This window comes from Lampetra planeri, chromosome 53 (genome assembly GCF_965212315.1).
Source record: "Lampetra planeri chromosome 53, kcLamPlan1.2.h2, whole genome shotgun sequence".
Lineage (NCBI taxonomy): Eukaryota > Metazoa > Chordata > Hyperoartia > Petromyzontiformes > Petromyzontidae > Lampetra > Lampetra planeri.
In genome coordinates this window covers 5352654-5370804 of record NC_136159.1, presented here as the reverse complement: position 1 = coordinate 5370804, position 18151 = coordinate 5352654, and the positions used below count along the sequence as shown (strand labels likewise).

Below are 18151 nucleotides of genomic sequence, written 5' to 3'. Positions count from 1 at the left end.
ATACATTCGATAAGTTGTAGATTAAATTGTTGCACGTGTTGTTAGCTTGTGTGTATTACCCTTGATACTTTGTGCAACCCGCGTATTTCCATCTCAAGGGATTATCCGGGTAAAAAGATATTTTAAATCCAAAAAAAGTTCGGGATCAGCAGGTTACCCCTTTATTACTTTGCACAGTGCAAGGACAGGCACTTATCCTCGTGCAACTAGGAATGGCAATTGGAAATGGAGCAAAGGTCGTTCACTTTACACACACGCATACCTCCCGTCTCTCATGGGTGGTGGAGGGTGGGGGACATGGAATCAGTAACGGCATTTTGTTTAAACCACAGCACAGAGAATAGTGAGCGAAACAACTACGTTTTGGATGCGTCCAATCTCACACGTGTGCGTGTCTCTTTCACAAGAGCCCGAGCCCCCCCCCCCCACTGTCAAGTTTCACACGAGATTTGTCTTTCAGTAAGAACTCCCCCGCGTTAGGCCTGTTGAGGGTGACCGTCAAACAGCGATGCCGTAGCTTCACTAGAGACGTGGGAGGTCAAACGAGCTCGCAACAGTCATCACAAGGACCCTAAAAAAACCACAGTTCACCAAAACGACTCACTGATTTTAAGGGGTCATTTGCCCGAAACGTTTGCCAATTTTTTTCTAACGGGTAAAAAAACCCATCGTTTTACTAGTCAATGCACACTCCCCCAACACCCCACGGGCGTTAATGACGAATGGTAAATTGAAAGTTTATGTTCTAGCACAAAGCACATTTGCTCGTTGCAGTTGCACGACTCCTGCCAGCAGGCGGGCAGCACTGCGTTGTGTGAGCGGTGGGCGTCTCTCCACTCGCTCTCTCTGGCCATAGCTGCCTCGCTGCTTCCTGCCCCCCCCCTACACCTCTATAAAGAGAGACGTCCAGCCGACGTCGCATTCGCTTCCCGCACAAAACTCACATCCCAACAACCCCCCCCAAGTGTAAATTTCTTTGCTTTTAAATCGATTTGAATCCTCGTTAACCCACCCCATCTCTCAATTGTCATCTCACCGCCTCTGCGCCCAATCCACTTCGCAATGGCCCTTCTTCGTGGTGAGTACAGTACAAATGCGTCGGGTGGTGTTTGCATGGTTTCCGTTTGCAAGATTGCGTTGTTTTCTGTACCACCCCTCCGTGTGCTCGAGTACTTAGCCACAGATCGTGTGAAACGTCTGCGAACGACGACGATGTTTGATATACTGTATCAAGGAAACCCTCTTTGTGGATGAGTAGTGGTTTTCAGACGAGTTTTGTGTATGGGGGTTGGAAGGTATTGTAGCAAAACGTACGGTCCGTTTTGTCGAGGGTCAAGGAAATGAAGATGGTCAGTTTAACACACGTAGCAGGCTTTCGTGACCAATATCCACATGTTTTTTGGGGTTATATCTGGATGTCTATGATGCTAGTTGTAATTACTGGCGAAATGTACTCGGATTGTAAATGTGGATTTACTCGTTAACACTCCGGTGTGCTGTACTCTTAACGAATTGGCATGTTCTTCTGACGTGACAAGCCTTACTGATTGGGCTGTCGGGTGGTGGCGGGTTTAACGACACATTTATAGTTACGCGATCTAACCCAACACAACTCTTGTGGAAGGATTGTGTCCACTCGCTGAACTTGCAACGTAAACACGTGGGAGAAAGTGTGTTGCCAGATTTAGGAACGTTGTTATGGACAACACGCGAAACTTGAGACGGTCAGACGTAGAGAGACCTAAACGCGTGAGACAATGAGCGTAGCACTCCTAACGTAAGTGTCAAACCAGTCGTTTATACATCACCTTTTGTAACCAGGTTACGAGGCCCGCTGAGACTGAGTCTCCCTTTCATGAGCAGACGTGGGTCAAACTATAAGGCCAACATTGGTTCAAGTCTTGTTTCCATTTGCATGCAACTACACTGTCATATATAGAGAGGTTAAAGTTAACTCGCCTAGCTGTTTAAAACTTCAACCCCAAAGGTATTATAACAACACGACTGTATATGAAGCTCTTTATCCAAACGACCAACTCAAAAAGTGTTAACCCCTAACACCAATAATTAAACAAGCCTTAACTCTATAGCTAAGCCAAACCCTAACTCAAGGGTTAACGAAACACCAATCTTTAACCAAACCGTAACTATGGAGTTAGGCCAAACCCTAACCTGAACCCCACCTATTCCATAAACAAAGGCCTAAGCCAAATCTTTAACCAATCTATAAAACTAGACATGTCCTTAATTTCACTGTAAGGAGGGCAGTTTTAAGTTAAGAGTACCGTAACAATGGTTCTTTATGCAAAAAAAGCTACATCTTAGGGCCTAAGATGGCACTGTGTTGGACGTTTGCCAAATTCCTTTTTAAGTAATTCGTCATGTGGAAAGAAACTGGAGTGTTTACGAAACCCATCCGTACATGGTTAATTATAAATGGTACATTGGTCATTCCACTGCTGGATTAAGGCCTCCCTGCGCTGTTGTAGGTCATGGTGAACGTTCGACCATACTTCACGCTGGTCAGTGGAGGTTGGTGAAGCAATATTTGCTCAGAAACTGTTCGGATATCACTCGCCAAGGATGTTAGCCGAGTTGCAGGAATCAATTCGGGTCACAGGGTTCATTGTGCAGTGTGCCAGCCAAATGCTTCAATCGCCCATCCGTATATACTTTATTTTCCAGCTGTTTTTGCCAGAAAGTTTCACATCTCCCAAAAACAGTACGCCAATAACTTACTGCATCGTTTTTCGTGGTTGTGCTGTTTAGCTCTGATGTGTCTCTTGAGTTGTACCGTGCGGCGTTTCTGCATCACGTCTGACCGTATCGCTCCGTGCGATGATGGTAGCTTCTCGAGTTCAATTCCAGAAGAAGCCCTCCCCCGACCCCCAGCATATGGTGTGAAACGTCGGACGTCATGCCGAACAGCATCATGGTACAACATGAAAAACACATCGGAGAGTGTGGCAATAAATTTACAATAATTTATGTAAAGAGATGGTGTAGAGCCTAAAATTAAAATTTTTTTGACTGGTATTGACACTTGTGCAGAAGCAGGGGCCTAATATAAATGCAAATAGAAAACCTCGCCTTATAACTGAATATAATACTACAAACATATCTGCAAATGTGCTGCCTTGAACATTGGATGACATAAAATGCTTGGCTTGTTTGAATACCAGCGTTAGGCAAGATTACACAATGTGGTGCCTTGTCCTTAACGCTCTTATTCCGATGTATCCCTCTTAACTGGCACCAGACCAGAAAAATAGGCGTATTGCTTGCCAAGAGTAACACACTAAAACTGCTCCATCTACAAAGCTTTGCAGTCCCATTGCTTGTACGCGTTTTTGGGTATAGACCGGGGGGGGGGGGTGGGCAACCAAAATAACAAGATAATTATTTTTCTAATTCGGTAAAAAAAACCTGCAATATTTAAAGAGCCGCAATGCAATGTGAGTAACACCACTCAGGAATCCATAAAGAACTGCATGCAGCTCCAGAGCCGTTGCGGTTTGCCAATCCTCTGCTATAGACACTCGACCAGGGCAAGGGACAGTTGAACTCCCCTGGCTGAGGACTACGGGGGTGCTTTCAAGGTCATTGGTGTCGGCACTGTAGCCCAGTGCAATGTGTTCAGACGTCAGTTGTGCAACTCTCGCCAGGGCATTCGTACTCGCCGGCAACAAGAACACCGCTCACCGTATCCCATCCCCCCCCTGCAGCACGGTAGCTTGGTGTTCATCATCATCGTCAGCCATAATCAATCCACTGCTGGATGAAGGCCTCCCCAAACCGTCGCCATCTATCACGGTCCCGCGATGCAACGTTTAAAGAATAACTTTCTGCACCGCCTTCCTTCGCGTGATCAAATGCGGCCGTGCCACTCCCGTGTAACAGAGCTTTAACAAGGAGGTTTATGGATCGTGGAGAGATGGATTTTGTTCGTACAACTTCCAAGCCACGTGACTAGCTAAGAGCGGGCAGTTACCCGACATGGTTTGTGGGGAGGTTTTCATTTGGCAGCGAGTTGTCTTTTACTGTTCGCCTTTTGGCGTTCTCTGGTTTAACACTGGCGAGACTAGGCCATAAAGAAGGCCGTCTCTGGTGTAGGCCAATCTGTTTCGAAGACTGCACAAGTACGTGTGGTTAATGTAGACTTGATTCATTAACACCTGTTTTATTGCCAGAAAGGGTAAAACCTATTGCTTTTATACTGGGCTGTTACGGATTCATTATTTGATTTCAATTGAATGCAGGAACACAGTTGACCTTCAGTGCCATGCATGACCCCCCATTCACGCAAACCTGCATTCACACAAATGCGTTCTCCCTCACGAGCTGGTGAGCAGCATCCTTTCCTTATTCTCATACCTACCGAGAGTGAACTCATTGCGCAATCCCCCCCCATCACCATCCGTTATGCGGGTGACCCGTGCACCAGCAACTGCACAAGGAGTCCCATGGCTTTCAAAATTTCGACATCCGCAATTGTCCGGATGATATTTGGGCTCCCATTGTTGGTCGGTGTCTTTAAGACGTTTGTCCTTGGTTGGGGGTCTCATCACCCAGTTTGATCCCCGTATCTTGAGATCCGGTCAGCACTCACTGTGCCAGAACCTCTTGGTTGACGCCACCTGTTTGTTCTCGAACAGAGTGCTCGCCGTAATCTGGTTTTCGTTGGCCAGGCACCAAGTTGAGTCTTGTGGGAACCTGCTGCCCAGGCGACACCTCATCTGAATCCTTTGTTCTTATGTCCGTGACTTGAAGTAGTAATAATTTGTATTCATAAGAGGTTACTGGCTAGTTCAGCGGTGGCAGAGCACTGGTTTAGCACTGCCGAGATCCTGGGTTTGTTATCCTGGTTTAGGCCACCTGTCATAAACCAGATTCTCTAATCGAGCGAATTCATAGGCTCAGCCCCATCACCATTAACTGCCCCGCACACAAAAAAACCCATCAGATTGAAGTTGGTTTTCACTTCAATTGGCAAAAAAAATCCAGCTTTGAATTAAAATCATATCTGACTTCCATGTGACAAAAACAACTTTTTCATTGCATGGAAAATGGCACCCAAATGTTGTGCATAAGGTCACTTGAAGGGATCAGAAGGTCTATAAAATAACCTTTAGTAGGGCATTCTTGGAATGCACATGGCAATGCCTTGCTCTGAGAGTTCCAATTACACACCTCGTCTCCTGAGATGACACCGACAGCACAATCGCAATAAAATTCATGTATAATTGTAGCAGCAAGAAGGGAGTACTGGAAAAGTAATAAATCAAGCAAGCATTTAACTAGTAAGACATTTCTTTGAATTGCGACAAAAGAACATAAGTTGCTTTGTTGTAATTAAACATTTCAAAGGTTATCCAATTTTTATATTTTTACACAACTGACTGATGGCCACTTTCCTCAACAAATGATAATTTCCTATAGCAGCAAAATGTTTCACTCTAACAAACACATAATAACCAGGCGTTTATTACTGCTTACCCCCCACAGTATTGGTGGTGCAAGGGAGCAGTGTTGAGATCACTTTGCTCTGAACCCAGCTTACTCGAGTTGAATTCCCAGCCATGGCTAACATCATTGGCACGAGATCTGAACTGGTTCTGGGGCAGCCCCTTCACCAACCTGGTCTAATAACCCCGATGCCATGGGAGTCCTTTATCCAGCAGTTATTATCCAAGTTAACACGCAGCCCCAGGTGACAATATAATCTGCTCACTTAAAAATTGTTTGCTCGGGAATGTGTATAATCGGGCGGGTGCTTAGTGCAATTACAGCCAATTATATTTTCGTTTGAGAATGTGTTGTGCACAGATGCTGTGGTTTGTTGTCTGTTGTTACTTGTCTGTTTTATTTTAAATGCAGCCCTGCTTTTTTTTTTTAAACAAGTAGCAGATGTCGGCTGTCGCGTCTGCTGCTTTGCCACATGCTTCGTTCGGCTGCCTTATGATATAGGCGGTTAGAAAAATAAAGTGATTCAAATGAGCCATTTCTTCCAAGTTGAAGGGTCTTAAATACGCATAAACATAACGTAATATTGTGTCTGCTTCAATTTACACTGCACAATTGCGATTAAGGATCCCGCTGGGTAGACCCTGGGAGCACACACATCGCTCTCTCGTGACCGATACATTGGGCTCGTAACGCGTGGGGAAAATACGTATGGCAAATTTAATTGGGCACAACTGCATACATTTGCAGTCGTGTATGTGTGCAAATGTCTGCTTATAAGTACAAATTCCTGTTTATATTGTACCTACAAACATTTTATCCATCTCAATATGGTATTGCTCTCCTATCCCACATACGTTTGTGGTATTGTGGGGCAGACAGGTATTCCATAAAAAATTCATTATCCCACTGGGCCCTCTTCTTCTTTTCCATTATTGTACCGTACGAAGCATTCTCTCACGTCTTTACCTTCACCAACCTGTAAAAGTGAAATACGATCAAATAGCCTTCACAAATCACCGTGCCCCCACGAGCTTAGAATGGTGATTTGTTAAATTTTTTTTTACTTACCATGAGGCCAATGGTCATAGGGCATAACGTTCATACCGTAGGCCCCTTGGTTCCATCCGGTCAGAATGAGCCCTAGCTCGGCGACCGCACAGAAATGCCGACAACGCGGACGGACGATGTCTCTTACAACGCAGACGTGTACCGAACCCGTACTTGTGTGCCCGCGCGTGGAGCAGGTGTGTTTGTGGTGGCGGCCAAGCGGACGCCGTTCGGCGCGTACGGCGGTTCCCTCAAGGACCTGACGGCCACCGACCTTGCCGAGCACGCGTCGCGCGCCGCTCTTGCTGCCGCCAAACTCTCGCCCGAGAACATCGACAGTGTCATCGTCGGGAACGTCATTCAGGTGGGGACGGTGGTTGGAACGGTGGAGACCTGGGACTGTGTGTCGTAACATGGGCCAAGGACATACCTGGTTGCACAGCTGGGCCAGCAGACATGGGTCTCTGTCATAAGGGGGGCAATGATATACCTGGGTATACTGGTAGGGGAGGTGGAGGCCCAGTATGTGTCCTAAGGGGGTAAGGGCATACCTGCTTATATTGGATTAGTGGAGGCCTGAGTCTGTTCTCAGGGGCAAGGTCATACTAGGTCACAAATTAGGGCAGTGGAGATCTGGAGCACTCAATGGGCAAGTGCAAATTGCATGCTGTTGCTTATGACTAAATAATCTGTAATGTGCCCAATCTGGGAAGTTAAGCATGATTGAGCCTGGATGGTGCTTGGTTGAGTGACACCCACGCGCAAATGGGTAGCTTTCTGGCTTGCGGAGATACGTGGTGGACAGAAGAGGGGAGTGCAGCAAAAGCCATTGTTGTATTGTACTTCTGTGCTCTCATGTTGAAGCTCTCCTCCTTCACTGATCAGCGTCGTGAGGTATGCTCAAACGAGTTTGGAAAAAACGAGACAAAAATTGCTGGACCGAGTTCATTGGAGAATTTAAACCTTTGCGTGCCTAGTAGGTGCGCGGGTTGAGTGCATAGCAGGTGGGTGAGCGCGTGCGAGTCCAGTACGTGAGCGAGCGTTTGCGAGCGAGGTTTGCGCGTCGATTTTGCTAATCGAATTGCCACCCCCGAATTTTTGATGGCTCGTTCGCTCGCTCGCCATCTAGCGAACGGCGGTCGAGTGTGTGAAGTGTGGTTGGGATCAAACTGTGAGAGCAAGAGCACAGCGGGGTGTGGGGGTGCGTGGACGAGGTTATGCACGTGCCGTACCTCGCACGCAAGCGGGGCAGCTGATAAGGAAAACGTGGTGGTCTGAGTGTACATGCAGTAACGCGTGACCCTGCGGCAATGGCCACGTGTGCGCGCAGAGCTCGTCGGATGCCGCGTACATGGCTCGGCACGTGGGCCTGCGCATCGGCGTGCCCATCCCGGCTCCGGCACTGACCCTGAATCGTCTGTGCGGCTCCGGCTTCCAGGCTGTCATTTCCGGCACGCAGGTACAGCTCGTGGATATTTTTGTTTCTTTATCTAAGTGATCGACGCACCTTGCAGCCAACGCGCAACGATTTTCAGATTCTTCTGTGATATCTACGCACGAGAAAACCAGGCTTGACCTGTTTTGTGACCGTGCGATCATGGGTTCACATGATCGTCATGGTGCTTGCAAGTACAAGCGGTAGTGAGAGCAGGTGAAGCAAGTAAAATCTGCATGCATCTAAAACATCTACAGTGAGATGAGATTTTTATTCTGCCCTTGAAGCTGTTGGCAGTGAAAAGCAGACCATTTATTGGTGTTTAAAGCTCAAGTGGTATACCACAATGTCTGAGACATTATTAAGGGTTATTAAAATTAAAATGGCGCAACACTACAAATGAGCAATAAACAGTCCTTTAAGATTAGATTTCGTCCTTAGATGCGACAAAGCAGTATTTATATATGATTAGCATATGGAGATAAATCTTAAAAATAAAATTTTAAACTAAATCTGAAACTTTTACATGCCACTTTCAAAACATCTTTACTGCCACCGTTAAGTTTACAAGTACACGTGATTTTTTTTAGACTTCTCAACAATCACGTACTTTGCGGTGACAAATCTATTGATGGGGTTTGATATTTTTTTTCTTGTTTTAATATATTTAATGAATGTAGGAGAGTGGCAGTTCTGTCCTAACAGTTTGTTTCTTGGGCACGGTTAATAAAAGAGAGAACAGTGAGCCCGTGACTTTGAGTGCACGTGCCCATCTGTGGCAAGAGCTGGTGGCCTCTTGTGACCCGACAAACGTACTCCTCTCTCGAGTAACCTGTCCACCCCACATCAGCCACACCACACCGGTACAACCTTTGGTTGTGGCAGGATAATGCCCGAACTCGTTTCAACAGCTGATCCGGATTCTCAGAGACAGGCAAACCCCCCTCCCCCACAACCAGCAGCAGCTTTCGTTTTTTCCTATGCTTTGCAAAGCACCTGCATTTGAGAGAGCGTGACCCTGGGCTGTTACGATTGGTCCGTGGCAAGGGTGATGATTGCCGCCACCAGTTGAGTAGCAATGTTAGCTTTGTCTCGCTGCCTTTTGTGGGCGATGAGCCCGTGATTGTCAGTTTGCTTTATTTAATAGAGCTCTGTTAAAAGCGAATAAGAGTATAGATCGATAGATTTAAAAAGGATGGCACAATAAAAATAATGCGTGTTTTGAATGAGCTTGAAGTTAAAGTTAATGAGAAGGGAAAAAAAAATACTTCGAGGCTGTTAGATTCTGTGTTGCGGTGATGCCACATCAATGCCACTCGCATACATTTTGAATATTGCATCAATGCTATTATGGGAGTGCCGAATGGCTATGACGGAGTGCCAAACGGTGATTTCAAATTTCTAACTCGAACAAGGATGAGCATTACTTTACACGAAACATTTGGATGCAACAAAAAAAATCAAATTTTCAGTATGCAAGTTGGTTTTTCGAGAGATGCAGTAGTTTTCTTTTAAAAAAATGTTTACAGCCATCCCGTTCCAAGTGCCGTGGCAATGCCAACTTGAACGACCCTCTCTCCCTTTCCTTTACTGCACCCTAAACCCTTCCCCGTGACCACACTTGTGCCGTGCGCGTTTTTGCAGGAGATCTGCGTGCGCGACGCGGAGGTGGTGCTGTGTAGCGGCGCGGAGAACATGAGCCAGTCCCCTTACGCCGTGCGAGACATCCGCTTCGGCACCCGGCTTGGGATGGACCTCAAGGCAGGCCCCCCCCCAATCCCTCCCCCCATTTTCTCCATACTTTTCCTTCTGCACCCCCCGCTCCCACTTCCTTCCCACTCATACCACCATCCCTCTCGTGCGTGTACGCGTGCGTGTCTGTACTTAGTCAAACCACAAACCAAACTATTTTTTACACGCTTTTATTTAACTCACTCTGTCTGTTGTTGTTGTTCTTGTTGTCGTCGTCGTATCCTCAAATCTTGTAACTAAATTTTTACCCACTTCCCAATGTGGTATCGACTGCAAACTTGGTATACTTATGTCATACTGATCACAATACTATATTCTATCATAAAAAATATATATATTTTAAAACATTATTTTTTATATGTTATGTTTCGGCTTGGCTCTAATTGTCCATGGTAAACTGACGTTGGCTGTAAATTACCACGGTCCCTTACGTTATGGCAAGCTTCGGGGCCACTTCCTGGAGTCGTGGAGTTCTTCCATTACAAGTACGGTACATTTCATTAAAGCGTGTTTTTTTAAAGTTTTTTTTATATTATTTTTTTGACCAGGTAAGGTCCCGAGCTGTATAGCTCTTCTTCAGAAGCAACCTGGCCACAAATCATAGCCCAGTGAAGTGTCTTATCATGTAGACATTTATAGCAGCCAAATACTCTAAACGCATGTTTCTAAAAGTGGAGGGAAAAACTGGAGGACCTGAAGAAATATCCACACAAACAAATATACATCTGTCCACCAGGCAGTATTAATGGCAGGTACAGTTGATCGGCAGGTCATGTGGTGTGTCAATGACGAGCGCGGAAGAGTAGGCTTATCATCCTCTTGATGTCCATTATACGACAGCAGTAAGCAAGCCTATACGTGCTTGTCCGTATCATATAAATCGTCTCAAACATATATTGCGTGCGCACGCGGCCAGATGGAGGACACTCTGTGGAACGGGCTGACGGACCAGCACATCAAGATGCCGATGGGCATCACGGCCGAGAACCTGGCGGAGAAGTACAAGCTCTCGAGGGAGGACTGCGACCGCCACGCGCTGCAGTCGCAGCAGCGCTGGCTCGCTGGTACACACTCGCTCGCTGCCCCCCCCTCTCCCGTCATCTTGCCGTACTCACGCCGTTGTTGGCACCTGCACTCAACATTACCACCATGCTGCCCCCTACCCCTCTTTGTTCACAGTGCAACCACCGCACCACAACACTGCTCACAATTACATTATCACCCCCCCCCCCCCCCCCACAATTAGTGCCACCACTGCAAGTTACCGCCACCACCGCCACGCTGTCCGTGTGCAGGTGTTAAGTGGATTGTTACATCGCAGGACTGTGAGGGATGGCCACGGCTTAGGGGAGGCATTCATCCAGCAGTGGCTGACGATGATGCCAATGATGAATGTAGTTAACATAAAATAAAATATTAAACGATTTTGTTTGCTGCCCACTGCAGCGCACGAGGGCGGTAACTTCAAGGAGGAGATGGCACCCATCGAGATCAAGGTGAAGAAAGGCAAGCAGATGATGGACAAGGACGAGCACGCGCGGCCCACTGTCACCCTGGAGCAACTCGGCAAGCTCCCGAACGTCTTCAAGAAGGGCGGCGTCGTCACCGCTGGCAACGCCTCCGTACGGGAAGCATCGTCATTCGTTCGCCAACTTGTCTGGTCTTTTGAAAATGTCTTGATGGAGGTGGCCGAATGGGCTCAGAGAGCACTGAGCCAGCACTGCCGAGATCCCGAAATGGAATTTTGGTTTCGGTCACATACCTCCAGTTTTTTAAATGCACGTGCGAGTGCGACCTGGGTTAAATTCCTGGTCGCAGCTAGCTAACATTGGTGTTGAATGATATCAGTTCCGATCTTGGGCCTCCCCCTTAGGTGGACTCGGCCTTAAACAAGCACCAAATTATTATCTTGGGTGTTGTTGGGTGTCGTTGTTGTTGCGCGTGCTCAGGGCGTGTCGGACGGAGCTGCGACTGTGCTGATTGCGAGCGAGGAAGCCGTTAAGAAGTTCAAACTCACCCCACTGGCCAGAATCGTGGCCTATCACGTGTCTGGCTGTGACCCCAACATCATGGGCATAGGTAAGTGCTCCGTTGTGAATTGAATGTTTGTGTGTATATGTGGGGAGTGGTGGCGTGTAGCGGTTAGCGAGCTGCGCTTCGAATCTGGCGACTTGGGATCGATTCCAAATCACATCCAACAACAGTGACGATTGTCTGAACCGGTCCTGGGTCTCCTCTAGGTCGACTCGGTCTCAAATGAGTACCTGGAGCGATGTGTAAACATCGCTACTGGAGAGACAAAGGCGATCTGGTGTGGTGCTGGCCACCCACCCCCTGGTGTACCGGCCTTCAAGTGTTACTCGCTAACGGCACTTGCTCCAACAGTCTGTTAAGACTATACGGGGGTGGGGGAGGGGTCTGTGTATATTAGGGATTCACATTTGAGGTCAACAATGTTTTTAATTTAAGATTTTCCAGGAAGATTTCAGATATTTTCAGATGATTTACATTAGCTGATGGTTTGACATGTCTTCACGCTAAAAAAAGTGACCTCACCTGATGCCACGCTGTGCTGCTTTGTCAGGAAAAGCTAGGAATAGACCTCATGTGACAATTTCCTGTGGTCTCGCACTTCGATCAATTCAAAATCACATTTATTTTTCGGATCAATCAAAATGTTCTATCTCGGCCCCATTCTCAGATTAATTCTAAAATTGAGAACATATCTGTCGTGTGTGTGTGTGTATTATGCCAGTATGTGTATCATCCAGTTATTAAAGTGAACCAAAATAATGGTAATTTATAGCCTTGGTCAATCCAATGTTGGATTTCAAATAACCAGGGTTGAGCCTGATGACTATTTGGATAAGACTGTCTCATAGCTAAGGCTACAGGGTGAATTGAATCTTGAATCCATCTGTGTGGAGCTTGGAGTGTTATATCCTCTTTTCTGGTGGTGTATATACTGGTAGGAACCACCTGGTTCCACCAGCCCACAGGGGATTATTGTGTCCGTCCGTCGTGCATCCAAAAATGGGAGGGGTCGGGCTGGGTGGAGAGGGGAGGGTGGGGAGGGACTGGGTGGGGAGGGTGGGGAGGGGCTGGGTGGGGAGGGGAGGGTGGGAGGGATGGGGCTGGGTGAGGAGGGGCAGGTCACCCCGTGGTGCCCTTATAAAACGTTTAACCTACTCATGTCGGCTTGTGCCCGCCCTCACAGTCGGCCATATTTGCGGAATACACCACGCCGCCGTTGACCCTGGCCATTGACCGAGCAACCCAACGTTCCTACCAGCTCCCTCTGCAGGAATGTGTTAGAATTGGTTTGTCAAGTCTTGGTACTCAGGCTTGACTGGGTAAAGTAACGGCCATTGTAAAATGAAGGACAATATTGCAAAATGTATAACATTTTCAGCTGAAGCATAACAGTCCCTTGAATCATGTTAGGGGTTAATAAGTAAGTGCCTATTTTTCATAATTGGAACTTGTTCAGTAGCATTAGCAAGTTCATTGCTAGGCTGTTCACCTGCCTGTATTTAAATACACGATCAAGCGGTACACACAACTTGGTTATTGACTTACACGTGTGGCCAGAGTTACATTAAAAAAGAGGCTCGCTTCATGGATTGGCTTTTACATCGTTAACTCTTCAGTTTAACACATGGGGTTTCGCGACCAATGTTATCCATAACTTTTGTTTCTTAGGCCCAGTCTCGGCCATCCAGGGAGCTCTGAAGAAGGCTGGATTGAGCATCAAGGACATGGACCTGGTGGATGTGAGGATGCACACACAGCTGAACCTCGCACTTTTGACTCTACCACCCTCATTGTTATCATCAATAGCCGTGATCTATCCACTGCTGGATGAAGTCTTCCCCATCGCCTTGTGGGATCGTGATGCAACAACCCATCTAGTTCATCTCCGTGGTGGACACATTCTCAGGCATTCCCTACATTGGCTGCCACTCCGTCATTAGTCACCTTGGTTTGATTCCTGGCCATGGATGATATTAGTTGCGAGTGATATCGTCCTGGGCCTCTCCTAGGTCGACTCGGCCTTATACAGTTACGTGGAGCTGTTTGTAAACGTCGGCACTGAAAGAGGGCTAGGCATGATGGTGGCCACATCATCGTACTCGTGCACTGTGTCGACCACAATTGGTTCTCGATAACAGCACTTGCGTCAAAGCAGTATTGTAAGGCCAACTGGGCGATCTTGGCGTTGTACGGCAAGCCCTCGCTTAACAGTGTTCACACGTGCTTTCGCGATAACGCCATTCTTCCGTGACAGAACACTTTTCGCACGTGGAACACGCTCGTTATAACGTTTCTGAGTGGTCAACGACAAACCACTTTTTTGAGCTGCGTGGCTGAGCGTTGCGATCCGGAATGATACAGCAACATGGCGGTGTAACCTCAAGTTAATTGTCCCGGCATCTCACTGTGTGTGCGTACACTGAATCTTGCCAAACTTTATCGTTACAATATTTATGGGGAAACAGATTTTTCTAAACGCGCCACTTTTCAAGCAACACGTCTCCCGCGTTAAACCCAGGAATGACTTGTGTGCTTGCTTGCGTGCTGGTGAGCAGATCAACGAGGCGTTTGCGCCGCAGTACCTGTCCTGTGCCAAGGAGCTTGGGCTGGACCCTGCGAAGAGCAACGTCAATGGCGGTGCCATCGCACTGGGTCACCCGCTGGGGGCGTCGGGCACACGCATCACGGCCAACCTGGTGCACGAGCTCAGGTACAGCTCTCTTGCACCCCCTCGCCCCCCATGTAGGAGGCAGTACATCAAGTTGGTTGCTTACTTCTGCATATATTACAGTTTGTGCCGTTGGTATTTGCGGGATTTTCTGGGCGATCTCGTCGCAGGATATGACACCGATAATACAATTGGTATAAAATGGGAGTGATTTTTATTTTCACTGTACTCCCTCCTCTGCCCCCCCCCCATCCCAAGGCGACGCGGTGGCAAGTATGCTGTCGGGTCTGCGTGCATCGGAGGTGGCCAGGGCATCGCGATTGTGCTGCAGAATGCCAGCTGAAGCGAGCCTGGATCAACAGGTGTTGCGACAAGCTGGGCTAAGCCAGTCTATTAAGTGGGCCTCTCCAAGAAATGGAGATTAAAAGAAAAGTGAAAACCATAAAACAATATAAATTTGGCCCACCTGAGTAGTAAATGGGGTTATCTGTTCACGTGGGAAATAATGTGCCTTCATTGGGTTAAACTGTATAGCTGCAACTGTGAAACAAGTTATCCAAAAACTGCTTTGTACATGTTTTCACATGTCTTCACTCATACATAGCTTGATATTCGTATGTACATATATACGTAACATGTAATGTACTCCATTCACCATATACTCCAACTATGCCAAGAAATCTGAAGTACATTTAAAGGGCTGTTTTTTTTTAAAAGAGCTTAAATGATATTTTTGGCAAATAGGGTGCAACTTAATATTGTGCTGCTTGTACGGGAAGTTGAAGGCCAAGCATCTTTTGGAAATAAACAACTTTTATTGCAAATGTTGCAGTGTCATTGGCTCCGAGTGACGTGGGCGAGCGATGCGTCCAACCCAGGGTTTCATTTCTCACCGATTATGTTCTGCGTTGCCGGTGAACTGCGGCTGCGGTGGGCGGCACGTGACGAGTAGCCACAATCATAGCAAGAAGTATACTGGATGTGGTTTAACGGGTGCAAAAATATTTTGTGCGTCGCCCACATGGACAGCACCAGGTAAAATTAAGGTCCAGACCAACCAGTGGTCATTAATTGAATTGCACTCGGGAATTCCCGATGATTGAATGCGACACGTTTGCTTCCGGTTAATTTCTGCTCAAATGCCCAGAATTGTGTAAGTGAAGGCAACATTTTGTGGAGATGTATGCGTGGCAATTCAAGATCAGACATTCACGATTTGGCACACGATCGCTGTCCGATCTCCAACCGCAAAATGTTTACGCACACAAAGGAACGAGTTGTTCTATTTTAACAGGTGGAGTGGCACAGCAGGGTTGGCATCAGCCCTGGAGCAAGAAATGAAATGGGAGTCCCCCTCCACGCTGTCCAATTTCTCCACCTGTCTCTGTAGCGTGGGTCCATCTGGCCTGTGGGCCCTGGTGCAATCGCACGGCGCGCACACTCGATAGTTACACTGAACAGATGGTCTTCCACCATGCACAGTGTGTGTGAGCTTAGCAGTCGGGGTTTGTGAGCTTGGCAGTACGGGACCTTGTTTCCCTGCATGCTACAACGTTCACCCTGACGCACTTCATCGCTGCTGAGGCAACTGCCTTCATCTACAAATAGCCTTTCCCTGGCATATTTCCACCCGGCCTCTCATGCCAGCTTGCCACAACCACGTGCCACCATGGGGTTGCTACCGTCGCCCTGTGAGCTACATTTAGCGGCCAAACTACATTTAACGAGTTTTGGTTTATAGATTGCAGATATGGTGGTTAACTAATAAGTTTAAAAAACGCTACACATTTACTCAAGCTGTTGGCGTCCTCTGGTCTAACACGGTTTGAGACTAGGCTCAAAAGAAAGCTGTCTCTGGTGTGGACTAATCAGTTTCAAAGACAATGCATATATGATCAGATTATGGGTTTTTTTGCATTCTAACCACAAGTATTGTGGTCAATGCAGATATGATTCCTTGTAAAAGGTTTCAGTTTTGCCAGAAAAAAGGGGAAAACCTCTCTATAAAAGTGTGGAGTGGGTTAAAGCGATATGAGTGAATATACAGTATATAAGGAGACTAACAGGAAACAATGCTGATGTTAAACCAAAATTAAAAAAGTGGAAATGGGCAGGACGCATCACGAGAGCAGAAGAGAAGGTGGAAGACAAAATGAAATAACTCTTGGGGCACCTACTGGGAATGAGCAACGAAGGGATGAATGGGAGAAAATTAGGCGTAGCATTTTCCCAGCAATGAGAAGTTATAGGCCGACGACAACAACAACAACAAGAGCTACGCCGCACACCAAAGCGTTTCCAGCCCAGCCGAGCCCAGCACTGCATCCCATCGCCCTCCCACGCCTCCCTCCCTCCCTCCCAACAACCCCAACCCCACTCTCCGAAACCCACAACCCCCGACCGTCCACGCCCGAGTGAGTGAATTGCCCAGGGCTTTTTTTTCCGCTGGAGGGAGTGGCGGTGGTAGGAGCCGTGTGGACTGTGTTATCCCGTACGAACCCGGGCCGCTTGCTGCTGATGATGCTGCTGCTGCTGCCGATGATGATGCTGATGCCATGGAGCTTGCTTTTGCTTCTGCCCTGCGTCCTGAAGACTGAAGGTAGTGGCGGCGTGGAAGCCCACATCATTGTAATTCCTGTGCTGTATTGCTTTGCTTGTGCGGCAGCATAGCCGCTTTTGCTGTCGCGCTGTAAAGACGGACACGGTTTTGCAAGTGCATTGCTTTTCAGGCAGCACAGCTGTCTGTTAAACCCTGTGTGCGTGTGCTTATTGTGATAGTACCCTTTCGTAATAGTGCATTGCAGTAGGTTTAAACTGTATTGTTCAGTGTTTGATAGACATGTAATAAATTGACAGCCGACCCGATGCTTGCTGAAACCGATACCGCTAAATAATATTGATCTGAAAAGCCAATAGGCCAATGGACTAAACATGTATTTTACTTGTGCATAGACCCACAAATGGGATGCTTATATTCGCAATAATTTAACTTTTCTGCTTCGGGGTAGAATTGTGTAGTATATTTGATTTATAATTCATATTTTTCATTAAATAAAACGTGATAAGTGAATGATAATACAATATAACCGTGTGAATCGTCAAGATATTCGCATGCGTATACATTACACACTAAATAAAAAAGATAACACTATGTACTCAAGAGTACACGATTGTGGGTTGGGCTTAGGTCCAGGGGTCGGTAACCAAAATAACAAGAGCCATATATTCGAATTCGGTAAACCCCCCACCCCCTCTATTTCAAGATCCGCAATGCATGTGAATACGAGATGGTCCTTTATAAATAATGTCACGAAACGGTGCTTAAAGGGCCGCATGTCTGTGGTAAACTGGACTTCCATGGTAAACTGTACTCCCATGGCCAAAGAGCCTGTATAGGCAACGACCCTCTGATAGATATGGCTCCATCCAGTTCGAGGCAAAACTGTATAATACAGAAGACATAATCGGCTTATAATTGTGGAGAAAGATAAGAAATCAAGCATACCATACGCATCCTTCCCATACATCACTTTAGGAGGTGGCTCATTGCGGATTATGAATTATTTACATAATAGTCCAGTCCACTCTACACACGCACTCAATACCCTGTTCCCAGAATGCAGAAAATTCACTTGCGAGTACAAGGGATCTTGATGGCAATGATGCTGCTGCTGCTTTGCTGCCTGCTGATGTTGAGAATGCCGATGGGAACTCGGGCTTGTGAAATAACACACGTGCACGCACGCAAT

At 47.0% G+C, this 18151-nt stretch overlaps 2 protein-coding genes and 1 long non-coding RNA gene across 3 annotated transcripts in view; 2 read left to right on the top strand and 1 right to left on the bottom strand.

Moving 5' to 3' along the window:
* The window catches only part of LOC144734822 (uncharacterized), a 40980-nt gene that overhangs the window by 20323 nt on the left and 2506 nt on the right, over positions 1–18151 (bottom strand). The gene's annotated exons all lie outside the window — the stretch shown is intronic.
* ACAA2 (acetyl-CoA acyltransferase 2) lies at positions 785–15226 on the top strand. Its single transcript, XM_078617205.1, has 10 exons — positions 785–1078; positions 6711–6877; positions 7844–7972; positions 9593–9709; positions 10617–10764; positions 11147–11322; positions 11650–11779; positions 13403–13473; positions 14290–14444; positions 14661–15226. Exons 1-10 carry the CDS (start codon positions 1063–1065, stop codon positions 14743–14745), a joined length of 1194 nt encoding a protein of 397 aa, XP_078473331.1. The 5' UTR covers positions 785–1062; the 3' UTR covers positions 14746–15226.
* The window catches only part of LOC144734821 (disintegrin and metalloproteinase domain-containing protein 10-like), a 40856-nt gene continuing 38013 nt past the window's right edge, over positions 15309–18151 (top strand). The window contains exon 1 of the mRNA XM_078617206.1: positions 15309–17001. Coding sequence (XP_078473332.1) covers positions 16920–17001 — 82 coding nt within the window. The 5' untranslated portion in view covers positions 15309–16919. The remainder of the gene's footprint in view (positions 17002–18151) is intronic.